Raw genomic sequence first — 17,779 nt, forward strand, 5'->3', positions numbered from 1 at the left:
CTGGCGAGTTGGTAAGCGTGTGTCAATTCAATTCGCTTGGCTGTGTCCGGTGGTGGAGGGTTTCTCACGACACGAAGCATTATGCATCCTTGCACCAATCAACAATGAAATGGATCTATCTCTCAACTTGCCAGGGGTATTTGTCGTGATGACCGACGCACGCGGCTGCCTGTAACCTAGCAGCGCTGAGCATACCCTGCCTTGCCAGGAGAAGGCAGCAAGTGGACTCTCGCACGTATCTTTCTGTCCGTACGGGGATATCATTATGTGAACATCTTCTTGGTTCTTTCGGTAAGGTCACGTAGAATGAGAATAAAATAATAAAATAACACAATAAAATTCTCACGACGTTTCGGCCACAACGCAAGCGGCCGTCTTCAGGTGAAAGGTACAGACCTGTCAGGACGACAGAGCTTCAATGAACGATGTGGTGATGTTATATCACCATTGTGATATAACATTAAGATAGTTTATATTTTAGTTTTTTATTGGTTTACTATGTGGTATTCATTATATAGTGTAGTGTATACCCAGTTAATGTTAATAGCTCAGCTTATTGAAGAATATATTGAGTACATTTATTATATTGATGTAATTTAGAATTAGGTTTTTCACATCGGTTTACTGTATAACAGTTGAGTTGTTGCAGCCCCCTTTGGCGTCCATGTACGAGGTGCCTCTGTGGATGTGTAGGCTTTGACTTTAACATCTATTTCTGTGACCAGTCACAAGCTAATCCCTTAGCTATTTCAATGCTAAATTACTAGTTGCCTCTGTGGATGTGTAGGTTTTGACTTTAACATAGCCATTTCCGTGACCAGTCACAAGCTAATCCCTCAGCTATTTGCACAAGCTAATCCCTTAGCTATTTCAATGCTAAATTGCTAGTTGCCTCTGTGGATGTGTAGGTTTTGACTTTAACATAGCCATTCCTGTGACCAGTCACAAGCTAATCCCTCAGCTATTTGATATGTAAACACCTTTGTCAAGGTGCCTCACTTCTCCCAACCAGCTTAAAAGTCGCTACGAATCTTAACATCGTTCATTGAAGCTCTGTCGTCCCGACAGGTCTGTACCTTTCACCTGAAGACGGCCGCATGCGTTGTTGCCGAAACGTCGTGAGAATTTTATTCTGTTATTTTATTATATTATTCTCATTCTATGTGACCTTGCCGAAAGAACCAAAGAAGATGAATCCTTGCAGTCACGAAAGCTTTAAATCGAGATTTGATAGTTTGTTCAGATGGACGAGTCCATCTATGTTCGGAAAAGAGAAGGGGGGAGACGAAAATGATGGATGCGGTCTGAAAGCCACCGTAAGCGTGAACAATGAATTAAGACCCAAAATGGTTTATCAAATCCTTCTAATGATTGCTAAGCCAGAATCCATCTTCTCGGTTGAAATTGTCTCTGTGTTTGTATATGTGGATAGCCTCATGAACGAATCTCTCATGGTAGCCAGATGGCTTGCAAAGAACCTCTGTCTTGGAAAAGTCAATGTCATGTGAGCCTACTGAATAATAACAGTGATCTGCCATGGCCGAGGTGTTGGTCCTACCGTGTTTTAGGTCTTCTTTGTGTTCACGAATGCGGTCCGAGATATGTCGTTTGGTTTCTCCAATGTAACTACTACCACAGAGGCAACTTAGTTTGTAGACGCCAGGGTACTGTATGTCCGGAATCACATATTTTACAGACGGAACCAGATCACGGATTTTATGTAATGTGTTGAATCGGACCTGGATCTTGTGTTTATTCAAGATTTTGGAGATCTTTTTTGTGATTCCCGCAATGTAGGGTAAAGTGATGGTTTTGAAAGGCTCCACAAGAGGGTCCTTCTTTATGGTTGGAGTGATAGCTTTGCGGATTGTGTAGTCGGAGTAACCATTAGCCGTAAGAGCTTGGTGTACGTGCTTGAGTTCACTGGCTATGTGTTCCTGGTCGGATATGCATTGGGCTCTATGGTGCAGAGTCTTGATGGGTGGGAATTTTATTGTTTTATATTTTTATTACTTTATTGTTTCCCTTCTACGTGACTTTACCGAAAGAACCAAGAATATGAATCCCTGCAGTCACGAAAGCTTTAAATAAAAATTATTAGTATTATTATGAATTGCCATCTGTTTGCCACCTGCACGGGGATTGTTGGCCAAGCGCCCACAATCCAGGGCCACTTGGCGCCCACGCTGTGGGGTTCCCGCACCTCGTGAACCCTGACGCGAGCCCCAAGCTCAGCGCTCCACAGCGGCGCACGCCCCCAGCTGTTGGTTTGACCCTTGGTGACGGGCGCACGCAGCTCCAGGGCGCGATCATGGTCGCGTCGCTCTTCCAAGTGGCGCTGGGCCTCACGGGCGCCATGGGACCGGCCCTGCGCCTCATCGGGCCGCTGTCCATCGCGCCCACCATCACCCTCATCGGCCTCTCGCTCTTTGGGGAGGCCGGGCGCAAGAGCGGCGGCCACTGGGGAATCGCGTGCCTGTGAGTGGGCACCACCCTCGCCACCACGGCCTAAACCTCACCCACCCACTCACCCACTCACTCACCTACTATCTCACCCACTCACTCACTCAGCCACTCACTTACCCACTCACTCATCCACTCACTCATTCACCCACCCACTAACCCACTCACTCACCCACTCACTCACCCACTCAAAGGTAAAGATCCCCTTAATTGCCTTAACAGACTGTTGGGGCAAGTGCTGATCGCGAGCATCTATGAAGGCCGAGTCGGCACACGAGGGGGGTAGGTGGCCAGCACCATGCCCGGCCACCTTTGTCTCCCCAGTGGCGATGTTTACACAGCGCACCAGGTATTCATTTGAGACTGAGTCGACCTATGAGAGGCCCAGAACCGGTTCAAATAATCGTCACTGGTATTGGCCGTGAACGGGAATTTAACCTGTCAGCAGGTTCGTAGCGCGAACCGCCCCACTCACTCGCGTGCTCACTCAGCCACCAAAGTGCAGTGTGCAGTAGTTCCACAGTAGAGGGCGATGTTGCTGCTAATCCTCATTGAATAATTTGCAGGTACTGAACTTTTCCAACTTGGCAAAAAAATGTATAACACTGACGGGTACTGAATGGGAATCGTGTGAATGTGTTGGTCCTATCGAAATCCAAAGCCATTAGAAACCGCCACGGCTGTAAGTCGCTACACCACGAGTGATGACGCGCACCTACGCGTGTGTCTAGGACCGTGGCCCTGATCGTGCTCTTCTCCCAGTACCTGCGCGATGTCGCCGTGCCGATGCCGGGGTTCGCCGGGGGGCGGTGCCGCGTGGTGAGGTATCCCGTCTTCAAGATGTTCTCTGTGAGCCTCCACCTGCACGGGCGCACCCTTGCATTCAGCCCCCCCCCCACCCACCGTCATCTCCATCATCATCTCCATCATCATCTCCATCATCATCTTCATCATCTCCATTATTTCCATCATCTCCATCATAATCTCCATCATCTCCATCATCATCTCCATCCTTGTCTCCACCGTGCTCATCAGTACAGTCAATCAATGTTGACTGCTGCCATATTCCTCTGGAAGCCTTGTATGTGGTGAGGACTTGTACCTTTACACTCGAGTGACCCCCGTTACCACTCGCCTAAAGGCAACACTCAATCAAACCTGTAAACGACAGGTTTGAGCCTTTTTCGATTTAAAACTTTCGTGACTGCAAGGATTAATCTTCTTTGGTTCTTTCGGTAAAGTCATGTAGAATGAGAATAAAACCGAAAGAACCAAAGAACAGATTTGAGCCTATATCACTCTCCACACACCTGGTCGATGGTCGATGTGAATTGCAAGAAATATGCTCAGATTGAGAACGTTTAGGCACAATCTCATGGCACTTTTCATTAACAACGGCCATTTCGTCTAGACACCCAAATGTCACGCACCTTCTGCCTTGATATTCTTTGAAGACGCCGGTGGAAGCGTCAACCGCATCAGAACATCAACAGGCCTCTGTGCACATCTCCTTAGTAAGTGGGAAATTCAAACCGAGCCACATTGGTGCGGTCGTGGCCATGCAACCAAAACTGTGGCCCATATATTAAAGCACTTTAATGGAGGAGGTGGAGGAACAGCGACACGAACTCTCTCTCTCTCTGCTGAAGGCCTCTCGTCGTGGCCAGAAGCAGCAGCAGCAGACCTCGACATTGGCATTTAGCTCCTGAACACGTTGCTGTCATCACGCGTAAGAATAGAATGATGCTGTGAGTATCATGGAGAGAAGCCACCACTACTAACGATGTCATCATGGTCACGTTCACGATGACACGGAAACTGTTCCTGATCAAGCCGCCCACCGTCACGCAGGGGAGTGTCAGAGCGCCTTACACGCGATGGGTGACTCACATCTCATCTCAGCACAGTGAACAGGGCACCCCCGGTGGGAGCTGTCCCTCGGCACGTGGCCCGCGAGTGGGCGTAGTCCACCAGGAGGGAGGGGAGGGTGATGATGGCTCCCGTGCGTAAATCCCAATTGAGTGATTCGCGGTGGCATTTTTTGAGTTTTGGAAAATTTAGACCACGACGCCAGCACGCGATGGGCCGCGACTCGCCACGAACGCCGTCACGCGGGACTTTTAACGTCCACCGCGAGGGAGACAGACGGCGCGCGGTGCTGTTACGGTTAACGCGGTGGCGCGGTAGTAACCAGGGTGACCTTCCGGGTCTGAACCTCGGCAACAAGGGGCGAACGTGCTACCGCTGCTGGGCCATGCGGCCGCCATGCTCGTTATGTTCACGAGAGAGGTCCCTTCCACAGGAACGTGGAATTTCCACAGCCGTCTCAGGGCCAGCAATAAACCGGGCATTACACAATAACAACAACGATGTGTTGGACATGAGGTTATGTAGACCTTGAGACCATGAATGTTGGAGAACGTTCCGTGTTAAACATTATAGCTCCGCACACGCTGTTCCTGTTTGGAAAAGTAATTTCTCGTTACGCAACTGAAGACGGACAGCGGCGTTTAACCATTCACTGGAATAGGTCACACATCCGAACAGAAGTCTCCCCTCTCAGCATGCGATGATCATTCACGGACATCTGTGAGCAAGAGCTTCATAGCTCATCGGATTCCTCCAGTCTAAATAAAGATTCTGATGAGGACTATGTTGGTGACCAGGCTGAGACCATCAGCTCACAAGTGGCTTGGAACCTGGATTCGAACCCAGGACCTGAGCGGTGTACGGCCCAGCGCTCTGACTTCTGAGCCACCTGAAAATCTGTTGTGTCGTCACAGGGCTAGCGATCCGAGTCTAACTCCAACTCACGCGGTGTGGCGGTGGCGCAGTGGTTAGCGCACAGCGCGACAAACTTGCTGAAAAAGAGCTTCAATTGAAAAAGAGCTTGATAGCTCATCGGATTCCTCCTACAGTCTAAATACAGGTTCTGACAAACCCGGCGACAGGAGTTTGATTCCCAAACCGTTCACGACCCATAAAAGTAGTGAATATTGAACCGGTGTTGGACCTCCCCTAGGTCGACTCAGTCATAAATGAGTATCAGCATTGGGGAGACAAAGGCGGCAGGACGTGGCGCTGGCCAGCCACCCCCTCGTATGCCGTAGCGGCCTTCGTGGGTGCTCGCTCACGGCACTTGCCCCAACAGTCTGTCAAGGTGAGACGAGGGGATATAACAGCTCTTGCTTCAAAACTCTTAGGCTTAACGAGGAATATGTGTCTGTGTGCCTGAAGTATATGTGTGTGTTTGATCATGGTGTGGTGTGTACACATCACTATTAGGGAGACAAAGGCGGCTGGTGGTAATGTTCTTCTGTACCATGCTAGTCTTCATAAGTGCTCGCTAACAGCACTTGCCCGAACAGTCTGTTAAAGGCTATGTGGGCGATTTTTGCCTTTGTATATGTGATCTGTGTGTGTGCATGCGTGGCTGATCCGTTTGTCAATGCGTGCACGCTTAGCTAGCAATTAACCAGGGGTACGATGTCAGTGAGAGGGGCACTGGATGAGGGTGACCAAGTGGAGGGATGCGGAGTGGAAGGGCGTGCGAGAGAAACTGAATGCGGCACTCGTGCAGAGTGGAACTCAAAGCCAGGTGGGCATGAACATATTAAATGATCAGGTGCAGAGAGAGGCAATCACTTGGTGAGGCCCACCTGGGGCCAGAGAGAGTGCGGGGAGATTTAACTGAAGAGGGTACAAGTGCGATTGTGGCCATGCAACCCGCGTGATGGGCCACATCGTAAACTCATAGTGAACTCACAGAGATCCATGTACGTCTATGGGCGATGTTAGATCTGTACTGTCTAAACTCTGTACCGTCGTAGGACGGTGCAGGTGTTACACTCCACCATCTCCATCATCTTGCTGCAGTACATTCAAAAACATAGGGAATGGCAGCCTATGGGCCAAATAGTGAACCACTGTAGCCTCGGCTCCTTTACCGCAGGAGCAGGATCAGTAAAAGGACACGGACTCTCTCTCTCTCTCCCTCTCTGGGCTGAAGCCTCCCTCTCGTCGTGGCCAGCGGCAGCAGCAGACCTCAAGACGGAACGCATTGCTGCTGGGTAAGAGCCGAGTGCAAGTCGAGAAGGCAGGGTACAGAAGGGGGACAGAGACACTGATAGCGTGGAGCGGACCATTTGATGCATTTTTCCATCATATATCCGTCTCCAACGTATTAAAAATTGTGCCAATTAAAATTTTTTAATTAAAAATTGGCACACCTCCCATCAGGCACCACAGCTTCCTGGGAGTACACTAATTTCAGCCGCATTGACTTCGGCACAAGCAGAACTCTGGGCCATTCGCGACCCGCCGTGTCTCTCGCTTGAACCATTGTAGGGAGCGCTGCCAGAAGCGTTGTCTGCACAAAGGGACCCTCAATGGAAGATGATACTCCAATGTATATGACAGTATTATTATTGTTAGTACTGTATATACAATGCCAGGGACATTTGACTGCTTGGTGATGCACGTGGCCTGTGATGCAGCATTGTGGAGGCGAGCGTTGGTGGCTCACACGACTCCCCGTGGGCATTCAGGTGTCGTACCGTGGGGCTCGCCAGGAGAGAGCAGTATAGCACAAAAGTGGACTCCACCTGTTCCCTCTGTATGGGATCGAGTGTTTCCCCTTCTCATGCGTGCGGTTTCTCCGAGCACTCCGGTTTCCTCCCACGTGTAAACGTTCATTAATTGGTCGGCATCACCTTCATATTCAGAGGACCAATTGTTGGCGGCTATCGCGTGGCTGCCTTCCAGCTTGCCTGTGGTTCTTCTCGAGTAATTCACTCTGTTCGAGAGCGAGCTGATGCTGTGCGCCGTCGCACGCTGTAAATGATCATCATCATTATTACTACTTTTGCTGCTGCGGCTGGCGCAGGTGCTGTTGGCCATGTGCATCTCGTGGCTGCTGTGCTACATCCTCACGCTGACAGACGCGCTCCCAGCAGAGCCGGGCGTGCCGGGTCACCTCGCCAGAACCGACCTCCACCTGCAAGCCATCCAGCATGCGCCCTGGTTCCGCGTCCCCTACCCAGGTGCACACACAAAGACAGAGATCCCCCGTGGAGCCTTGACAGATTTGGGGCAAGTGCTGTTAGTGAGCACCTATGAAGGCCGCCACGGCAGACGAGGGAGTGGGTGGCTAGCAGCCTAGCACCACGCCCGGCCGCCTTTGTCTCGCCAGTGGCGATGTTTACACATAGCAACAGGTACTCATTTGAGGCTGAATCGACCTAGGGGAGGCCCAGGACCGGTTCAGATAATCGTCACTAGTTTTTGCCATGAGCGGGAATCGAACCCGTGTCTTCGGGTTCGGAGCGCTGCATAGCGCAAAGCGCTATACAACCGCTCCGCACACATACACAGCGTGCTAACCACTGCACCACTACTCACCACACACACACAGCCCTCCACACGCAAAGCAGCAATGGCCAGGGCGGCCTGCCAGATTCTAACCGCAAACCTCTGCAACACGCAGCGACCTGGCACGGGCGCCACTCGCTACCCCTCAGCACGTGGGTCAGTGCGCGTGGGTGACGTCTGGTCGCAAAGACGTGGGCGCGTAGTGAGGTACAACAGTGGTTCTCGTGCGCCCTCTGCTGACCGCCCCGCGTAGCGCTCGCAGGCTGCCTACGGCATCGTCGCCGTGGCGGGCCCCCAGTGGATGCACGCGGCTCCAAGGGCGTCCTGACCAATAACGCAGCGCTATTCACCTGCAGGCTGCGCCACAGTGTTCCATATTAGTTTCCTTTGAACTATGCCATGGCTAATATGTATACTATAATAATGTAACTGCTATTAGCCAAATAACCCTGGAGCTGAAAATTACCAGCAAATTACTAAATAATAATATGCACATTCATATGTGTATTGGTGTGTCCTGTATTATTGAGAACCACGGGAACAACCACGGGGACATCCACGGGGACAACCACGGGGACATCCAGGGGGACATCCACGGGGACATCCAGGGGGACATCCACGGGGACAACCACGGGGATATCCACGGGGACATCCACGGGGACATCCAGGGGGACATCCACGGGGACATCCACGGGGACACCCACGGGGACATCCAGGGGGACATCCAGGGGGACATCCACGGGGACATCCAGGGGGACAACCACGGGGACATCCACGGGGACATCCAGGGGGACATCCACGGGGACATTCACGAGGACATCCACGGGGACACCCACTGGGAGTACATGCGACATGCAACATGCGACATGCAACATGCGACATGCAACATGCAACATGCGACATGCAACTCCACATACCCAGGCGTCAGGATCGAACCCGCGCGACCTCCTGCGCACCAGGCGAGGGAGGTGAATTCTCCCCGCCACCCCGAACCGGACGGTGACGACGGCTGCCCCCGTGTCCCCCGCGCAGGGCAGTGGGGCGCGCCGACGCTGGGCGCCGCCTCGGTGCTGGGCATGCTGTGCGGGGTGCTGGCCTCGGCGCTCGAGTCCGTGGGGGACTACGCGGCCTGCGCCCGCCTCGCCGGAGCGCCGCCGCCGCCGGCGCACGCCGTGAGCCGCGGCCTCGCGGCCGAGGGTCTCGGCTGCCTGCTAGCCGGGGCGCTGGGCACGGGCAACGGCACCACCTCCTTCAGCCAGAACATCGCCGCGCTCGGCATCACCAGGGTGATGGTGGCCGTCCGTGTGTGGGTGTATCTGTGTGAGTGTCTGTGTGATTGTGTGTGTGTCTGTGTGTGTCTGTGGGTGTATCTGTGTGAGTATTTGTGTGAGTGTCTGTGTGTGTGTCTGTGTGTATCTGTGGGTGTATCTGTGTGAGTGTTTGTGTGAGTGTCTGTGTGTGTGTGTCTGTGTGTGTCTGTGGGTGTATCTGTGTGAGTGTCTGTGTGATTGTGTGAGTGTGTCTGTGTGTGTCTGTGGGTGTATCTGTGTGAGTGTTTGTGTGAGTGTCTGCGTGTGTGTCTGTGTGTGTCTGTGGGTGTATCTGTGTGAGTGTGTGTATGTGTGTGTCTCGTTGCGTGGGGAGCGGTAGTGTAGATTCCCGCCAATACCAGTGAAGATTTTTTGAACTCAAATGAGTACCTGGTGCGGTGTGTAAACATCATCACTAGGGGGCGTGGTGCTGGCCACGCAGACGGGTGCTCGCTCACAGCACTTGCCCCGACAGCCTGTTGAAGTCTACACAGCAGGGGACCTTTGTCTCGCTGCGTGACAATGCAGGTGGGCAGTCGGCTGGTGCTGCAGGTCAGCGGAGTCATCCTCGTGCTGATGGGGATCTTCGGGAAGTGTGGAGCCGTCTTCATCACCATCCCCGAGCCCATCATCGGCGGCATGTTCCTGGGCACCTTTGGAATGATCGCCGCCGTGGGCATCTCCACCCTGCAGGTTGGGGGTCGCCCCGTGCGCATCCGGTTCGTGCGGCAGGCTGCGGTGTGGATACCGTGCAGGAGGAATGCAGATGTTCGCGGTTCGGACCCGGCAGGCCACACTGGTTAACACTGCGGCGATGTATTCACCTTAAAAAAAACACTCACCCTCCGCTTCACGGGTGGACGCAAAAGATCCCGCAGTGTTGTTGGAAAACAGCAAGAGCCCATTGTGTGGCGGCCTCATGCTACAACTTTGCCAAATTCAAAATAATTGGGAGATTTCGCAACTCCGTTGGTTTTACACAAACAGTGGCAATTGTCGCCTGAGCTACCCGCAGGCTGATTCCTGCTGCTTGTCCCACACGGGGTTGGCATGATATGCGGCTGCTCTGTGTATGTGTCTGTCTGTCTGCGTGTGTCTGTGTGTGTGTCTGTCGGTCTGTGTGTGTGTCTGTGTGTGACTGTGTGTGACTGTGTGTGTGTTTGTATCTGTGTGTGTTTGTGTGGGTTTGTGTCTGTGTGTGTGTGTCTGGCCTGGCACAAGCGTCGTGACGTCACCGCCACTTAATGGCGAATGGCGGTTGTTGTTGTGTGTCCATGTGTGTTTGTGTCTGTGTGTGTGTCTGTGTGTGTGTCTGTGTGTATTTGTGTTTGGGGAGCGGTAGTGTAGCAGTTGGCGCGCTGCGCTATAAACCCGGCGACCCGGGTTCGATTCCCGCTCACGGCCAACAGCAGTGACGATCATCTGAAGCGGTCATGGGCCTCCCCTAGGTCGACTCAGCATCAAATGAGTACCTGGTTCGGTGTGTAAACATCGCCACTGGGGAGATAAAGGCGGTCGGGCGTGGTGCTGGCCAACCATCCCTTCACTAACAGCATTTGTTAAGGTTATACGGGGGATCTTTGTCTTTGTGGAATCTCACTGCCGACGTTTGTTCTCTCCTGGGAGGTCATAAATTCTCTCGGTGGGTTTTAAATGGGTGCAGAAGTGTGCTCGCAAATAGCAACAAGACACAACTCCCCATCCGTATGCTTTGCGTGTCAAAATTTACTTCTCATTTACCCAGGACAGCCACACTGAGTCCTGCTACATTGGGCTATTTGACCAACACCAATGCCATTGTATGATTGCATAGGTTTCCTCTGGAAACAGGGGAAGAACACACAAACGCCATACTCGGACCCACTCACACTCTGCAGAACAGGGGTCAAAATATACAAACCTCACAAGAAAAGGCGCCCGATTTGGGAATCGAACCCTGGTGGTTTTTTGCTGCGAAGCACCGGCTATGCCACCCACCCTGCCACCCACATATAAACCTGCGCATCGCGTGCACAATGCTGTCAGCCTTGTCGAGACCACCGGCTCACAAGAGCTGAATGCCTTGGCAGTGTTATCGCTTAGCCCGCCAGCTCACCGTGCCCCTGCCGTGTCAGTACGCAGACATGAACTCATCCAGGAACGTGTTCATCGTTGGGCTGTCCATCTTCTCGGGTCTGGCCATTCCAGCTTGGCTCAAGGAGAACCCCGGGGCCATCAACACCGGTAGGGACCCACCGCTCACAGGCGCCACGCACGCAGCCCGGCGGGAGCACGTCCGCCGCTCGTTCTTACGCAGGCTCGCGGTTCGAATCCCCCAGCCCACCCTGGTAAATGCTGCGGTGTAATAACCGCTAAACCCCGACGCGCCGTCTGCCTCCCTCACGGTGGACGTTAAAGGTTCGGCGCGACGTCGTTCGGAGCGAGTAGCGGCCCATCGCGTGCCGGCGTCGTGGTCCACATTTTGCAACTGGGAAACTTACACCGCAAATCTCTCAATTGGGATTTACGTGCGGCAGCAATCGTCACCCCCCCCCCCCCCTACTGGCAGACTACGACCGCTCGCAGGCCACGTGCCGAGTCAACTTGTACCCACACAGGGAGAGCTGCCACCGGGGGTGCCCTGTCCAATTCGTTGAGATGAGACGCGAGATGTAAAGGAGGGCGCTCTACCAAACCACAACTCGCCATCAACGTGTTGAGACGGCCACGCTGGGGCCGTGTGGACTGTCACGACACCAACGATGGAAGTGGAAGACGGATGTTGCCTGTGATTTGTGCTCCGACTGCTCTTTTAACATCATCGTGAGCTTAAAATAAAACACGCACACAATGTACCTGGTACTGGCCAAACAGCCCAATGCTGAAGTATTTTCTGCAGATTATTCAATTGGGGTCGCACTTGGCAGGACCCTCCTGAAAGTCTTGAGCCTTCCTTGGGTCAACAAACAAAATAAATAAAAACCATCAGCCATGTTCGATCCACTATTGGATGAAATCATCCCCAAGCCGCTGCCACCTCTCGCGATGCTGGCGATGCAGCGTTCCACCCTGCACACGAACTGCTTTCACCGCTCCGTCTCCCCACGGGATGACTCCGGGACGCGTTCCACTCCCTGGCTGCCGCTCCGTCATCTTCGCCGCCCACCGTCTCTTCTGGCCGTGATGCGACCGGCTCTCGCCTCACTCCATTTTCTTTACACTTCGGATAACCAACCAATCGATCTTTATTGCACGTGCCAATATCGCCCTCAATAAGGTCGGCATCGGCGCACATTACAGCAGAACTGGAACGGTCCCGATGGCACGGAGCAACAGGAATGAAGACAGAGACCCATCACGCCCTCAGCGGCTCGCACCGACTGAGCAGAGTAAATTACAAGATAGCGAAAAATAAAGTACAGCCATGCACAACGACTAGCAAGATAAGGAGTGGATAAAATAAATAATAAGTAAAGAAAAAATTCCCCATTCTTTGTCTGTAACATCGTGCGCATGCACTCTCCTCCACGTGCTGCTCTGTGTGTCTCACAGCGCAGCTCCCAGCGTGCCGCTCTCCACGCTTCTTTGTCCACTCTTCAGGTTTCTTTCTCTGTGTCGACCGTGAACGATCAGTGGCGTGTCTGGGCCATGCAGCATCGCTGGGAGTGCGCCCTGACGTGAAACTTTCTTGTTTGGGATCCAAGTTCAGATTTCCTAAGAGCCCTCCGACCTGCTCTCTTCCACCCCTCAATGTTACAGTTTTTATTTTTTTGGTCCGCCTACAACAGCTCTTCTCGAGCGAAGTTAAAACAAACGCCACCATTTTTCGATTTAAAGCTTTCGTGACTGCAAGGATTCATATTCAAGTGGCCTTCATCAGGTGAAGGGACGCGACTGTCTGGAGGACTGTCTGGAGGACTGTCCTCCAGACAGTCTCGTCCTGATGAAGGCCGCTTGTGTTGTGGCCGAAACGTCGTGAGAATTTTATTGCGTTATTTTATTTTATCAAATTATTATTTTATTCTCATTCTACGTGACTTTACCGAAAGAACCAAAGAAAACACCACGATTATTATGGCATTTAGCTCCTGGGCAAAGTGCTGCCGTCATGCGCAAGGATATCATTATTCACAGTCGTCTGTAATCCACTGCTAGATGAAGGCCTCGCTATCCACTATGGGGCTTGTTTGAAAAGTACTACTACCGTACTATTATTGCTTGCCCAAGGAAATCCCCTCGGAGTCTCGACTGATTTTTAAGGAGCGTTGTTCCAAGTTTTCACAGTAGAGGGCGACCTTGCTGCTGCTGCAATGTGCAGTCCACATTGAGTGTTTAGTTTGCTGTCCTTCCCCCCACACCTCCGACGAGCACGGTTGGCTACGTGTGGTGCAAAAGAAGTCAACACACACACAACCTGCAGGTGATATTTCAGCATTGGGATGTTGTTGGTCGATTGCGGTTACACCGCGCGTTGTGTTGCTCAGCTGTGGGAGGGAGCCGGAGGGAGTCGTGTAGCACGTGGGGGCATGCAGCAGACGGTGACAGCGGTCCCGTCTCTCTGTCTCTCCCTCCGCGTTGGGCAGGGGTGGCGCCGATCGACCAGACGCTGACCGTGCTGTGCACCATGAGCATGTTCGTGGGAGGATTCCTCGGCTTCGTCCTCGACAACACCGTGCCCGGTTCGTTGTCCTCTCACCGAGTCTCACCGTGGAGTGATCCGTCCACGTCGCGCGCGAGTCTCACGTCACGCCACGCGAGTCTCACGTCACGCGAGTCTCACGGTGCGTCACGCGAGTCTCACGTCACGCGAGTCTCACGTCACGCGAGTCTCACGGTGCGTCACGCGAGTCTCACGCCACGCGAGTCTCACGTCATGCGAGTCTCACGTCACGCGAGTCTCACGTCACGCGAGTCTCACGTCACGCGAGTCTCACATCACGCGAGTCTCACGCCACGCGAGTCTCACGTCACGCGAGTCTCACGTCACGCGAGTCTCACGTCACGCGAGTCTCACATCACGCGAGTCTCACGTCACGCGAGTCTCACGTCACGCGAGTCTCACGTCACGCGAGTCTCACATCACGCGAGTCTCACGTCATGGGAGTCTCACGTCACGCGAGTCTCACGTCACGCGAGTCTCACATCACGCGAGTCTCACGTCACGCGAGTCTCACGTCACGCGAGTCTCACGTCACGCGAGTCTCACGTCACGCGAGTCTCACATCACGCGAGTCTCACGTCATGGGAGTCTCACGCCACGCGAGTCTCACGTCACGCGAGTCTCACATCATGGGAGTCTCACGTCACGCGAGTCTCACGTCATGGGAGTCTCACGCCACGCGAGTCTCACGTCACGCGAGTCTCACGTCATGGGAGTCTCACGCCACGCGAGTCTCACGTCACGCGAGTCTCACGTCACGCGAGTCTCACGTCATGGGAGTCTCACGTCACGCGAGTCTCACGTCACGCGAGTCTCACATCATGGGAGTCTCACGCCACGCGAGTCTCACGTCATGGGAGTCTCACATCATGGGAGTCTCACGTCACGCGAGTCTCACGTCACGCGAGTCTCACGTCATGGGAGTCTCACATCATGGGAGTCTCACGTCACGCGAGTCTCACGTCACGCGAGTCTCACGTCATGGGAGTCTCACATCATGGGAGTCTCACGTCACGCGAGTCTCACATCATGGGAGTCTCACGTCACGCGAGTCTCACATCATGGGAGTCTCACATCATGGGAGTCTCACGTCACGCGAGTCTCACGTCATGGGAGGCTCACGTCACGCGAGTCTCACGTCACGCGAGTCTCACGTCATGGGAGTCTCACATCATGGGAGTCTCACGTCACGCGAGTCTCACATCATGGGAGTCTCACGTCACGCGAGTCTCACGTCACGCGAGTCTCATGGTGCGTCAAGCGTGTCTCTGTGGCGAGATGTTAACTCCCTCGCCTGGTATGCAGGAGGTTGTGGGTTCGATCCCGACCCTGACGCCTTCTGTGTATTGGAGTTTGAATGTTTTCTCCGTGGTCGCGTGGATTTTTCTACGGGTCCTCCGGTTTTTCCCTCCACATTTATAATCAACATCACGAGTTTAGAGCATTTGGCAGCAATACATTTGCACGTGATAAGCCGCTTCGTTGAGCTTTCATTTGTGGCCGGGTCGCTTCTGAAAAAGAGCGAAATAGCTGAGTGGGCCTTGCCTGGTGAAATAAAAATAATTTAGTTATCTCACAGCGCGCCGCACGCATCTAACAGTGCGCACTGAATCACTATGGAGTCTGCGCTCCGACAACGGAGGACGAGTAGCAAAACAACTCTCTATCTCTCTCTGCTGAAGCCCTCTCGTCGTAGCCAGCAACGCTCGACATTGGCATTCAGCTCCTCAACAGGTTGCTGCTGCTGCTGCCATTATACGCAAGAGAGGGAGAGACGGAAGGATAGACACGAGGAACCACAGGCGATGGGGGAGGCAGCGACCGGGCGCTGTGCCGGCGTCGCCAGCTGTTGCTCAAGCTCTGCTGGTTCTCGTTACATTCAGATATTTTCCACCAAATAATGAGCGCTTGTGCGTGTGAGAGGAAAACTAAAAAACCCGGAGAAAACCTATCCATGCGATTGCAACACGCAATCCCCAATGATTGCCCGAGCTCTGTGGTTCTACCATGGGATGTTTGATCAACTCCAATTTAATGTTTGTACGTGTGGGAGGAAAACCGAAGCGCCCGGGTAAATGCAGCCATCCCTCTGAGGTCACCAGAGTGCGGTGCGCCAAGATGGGGCTTCGTCCAGAGCAGGCCGGGTTGCTCAGAGGTCAGAGCGCTGAGCAAGGCGATGGCCGGGTCCGGGTTTCATCCGGCAGTCACTCAACCGGGTTCTCAAGCGTAGAGAGCTGATGGCCTCAGCCCAGTCAGCGATGAACTCCAACTCCTAAGTATTTAAAGGAATGGTTCGAGTCATCACGAAACGACGCAACCTCACTCTCGCGTGCGGAGTGCGTGAAAAAGTGTCGCCCAGACTCTGACTGGACCGTACATCTCAGAGGCAACTCCAGGATGTCCTCTTCTGCGAAGGCCCCTTCTCAAAACGCGAATGGCACGATCGGGATAACACGACGGTCAAAACGACGACGGCGGGCGCTTGTTTGAACCACGGCGGTGGCGGCGTGGCGGCACTTTGATTACGCGGTGCAATTGCCACTCCCGGCCTGCCCCCCCCCCCATCCCATCTCGCCGCCCGTCGCTCCGCCAGGCACCGTGGAGGAGCGTGGGCTGCTGGCGTGGAGGAGCCACGGGCAGAGTGACCCGGACGGCGCCCAGGGCGGGGGCGACGCCGCGACGCGTGTCTACGACCTGCCGCTCATCGCGTCGCTGCTGCGCAAGTGGACGTGGCCGCGCCGCGTCCCCGTCTGCCCGACCTTCGGGCAGAGGCCGGCTGGCGCGCCGATCGCCGTGGGAATGAACTGCGCCGCGTAGCCGTGGCGACGGCGGAGCACCCGGCTTGGAGGATGGATCGGCGACGGCATGGGATTACCATAAAACAAATTCTACGATTTGTTGTTGTTGTTGTTGTTACCAAGTGAAGCCCACTGGGCTATGTAGCTCTTTTTCACAAGCCACCTGGCCACAAATGATAGCTCAACGAAGTGGCTTACCATGTAAGCCAGTCACAGCCAAATAATCTAAACGCACGTTTTTTAAATGTGGAGAGATTAAACGCAAACTCCAAATATACAGGCATCGTCAGGGTCCAGATTGAGCCCACACCCTCCGGCATACCAGGCGAGGGAGATAACATCTCGCCCCCACAGCACCCCAGCTTCAGCCAAATCGAGCCAAGCAGTCTTGATTTGAAGCTTTCGTGACTGCAGGAATCCATACTCTTTGGTTCTTTCGGTAAAGTCACGTAAGTAGAAAAATAAAATACATTTTTCTACCTATGTGACTTTACCGAAAGAACCAAAGACCCAAGCATAGTGCGTTGATCACGTGTTCTCAGTGCTGTGACGTTACATCGCAAACTACGCAATTGGGATCACAGCAGCAGCTGCGACATCGCCCCCCTACTGCGGAAAATTGGCAGAATCCTCCTGAAACAGATTCCTTGAGACTCAGTGAGGCCTTCCTAGGTAAACGAGCATATTAGCCATAGTAATAATGTAGCTCTTTTCACAGATGAATACAGATTTTTGTGTAATACAGATTGTATCTTGCTGTTTTACATGCTCAAATAAATAATATGTTTTGTGATAATCTCAATCAGTTAACTGTAAGACTCCCTTGATAATGTGCATGTTGTACCACAAAGCATGATGTGTGGTTAATGCAGACGTGGCGATAGGCGTCCGTTTGGTGTTTGAACGTCTTAAATCCCCCTGTATACTTGCCGGAAAGGGTAAAGCCAATTATTTTTTCAACATATTATACATCATGTAACCATTGTAATTGCAACAGTACAGTATATATAATGACTAGTGAGTATCATGTTGTCATGTAGCTATCGCGAATACTCAACAAAATGTTTCGTGGGCGATGAGGCTGTGGCACAGTGGGAGAGCGTCCGCTGCTCGTTGCAGGGGCTCGCGGCTCGGATTCCATGGGCCGCCCTGGTTAAGACTGCAGTGATAAGTTAAGACTGCAGTGATAAGTTAAGACT

The 17,779-nt window shown here is 53.1% G+C and overlaps 1 protein-coding gene across 4 annotated transcripts in view; it reads left to right on the top strand.

The window, feature by feature from the left end:
* Positions 1-17,382, top strand: part of LOC116950738 (solute carrier family 23 member 1-like) — a 30,790-nt gene extending 13,408 nt beyond the window's left edge. For 2 of the 4 annotated variants that reach the window (XM_076068653.1, XM_076068655.1), the window contains exons 5-12: positions 2,246-2,478; positions 3,195-3,312; positions 7,349-7,505; positions 8,866-9,119; positions 9,672-9,836; positions 11,258-11,366; positions 13,706-13,801; positions 16,376-17,382. In XM_076068653.1, the coding sequence (XP_075924768.1) occupies positions 2,246-2,478; positions 3,195-3,312; positions 7,349-7,505; positions 8,866-9,119; positions 9,672-9,836; positions 11,258-11,366; positions 13,706-13,801; positions 16,376-16,599 (1,356 nt within the window). In that variant the 3' untranslated portion in view covers positions 16,600-17,382. The remainder of the gene's footprint in view (positions 1-2,245; positions 2,479-3,194; positions 3,313-7,348; positions 7,506-8,865; positions 9,120-9,671; positions 9,837-11,257; positions 11,367-13,705; positions 13,802-16,375) is intronic. The other 2 variants (XM_032968760.2, XM_076068657.1) reach the window with 2 other exon arrangements.
* The last annotated feature ends 397 nt before the right edge of the window (positions 17,383-17,779 follow it).

Source organism: Petromyzon marinus, chromosome 2 (assembly GCF_048934315.1).
Source record: "Petromyzon marinus isolate PM22_M1 ecotype Great Lakes invasive population chromosome 2, UKy_Petmar_22M1.pri1.0, whole genome shotgun sequence".
NCBI classification, from domain to species: domain Eukaryota; kingdom Metazoa; phylum Chordata; class Hyperoartia; order Petromyzontiformes; family Petromyzontidae; genus Petromyzon; species Petromyzon marinus.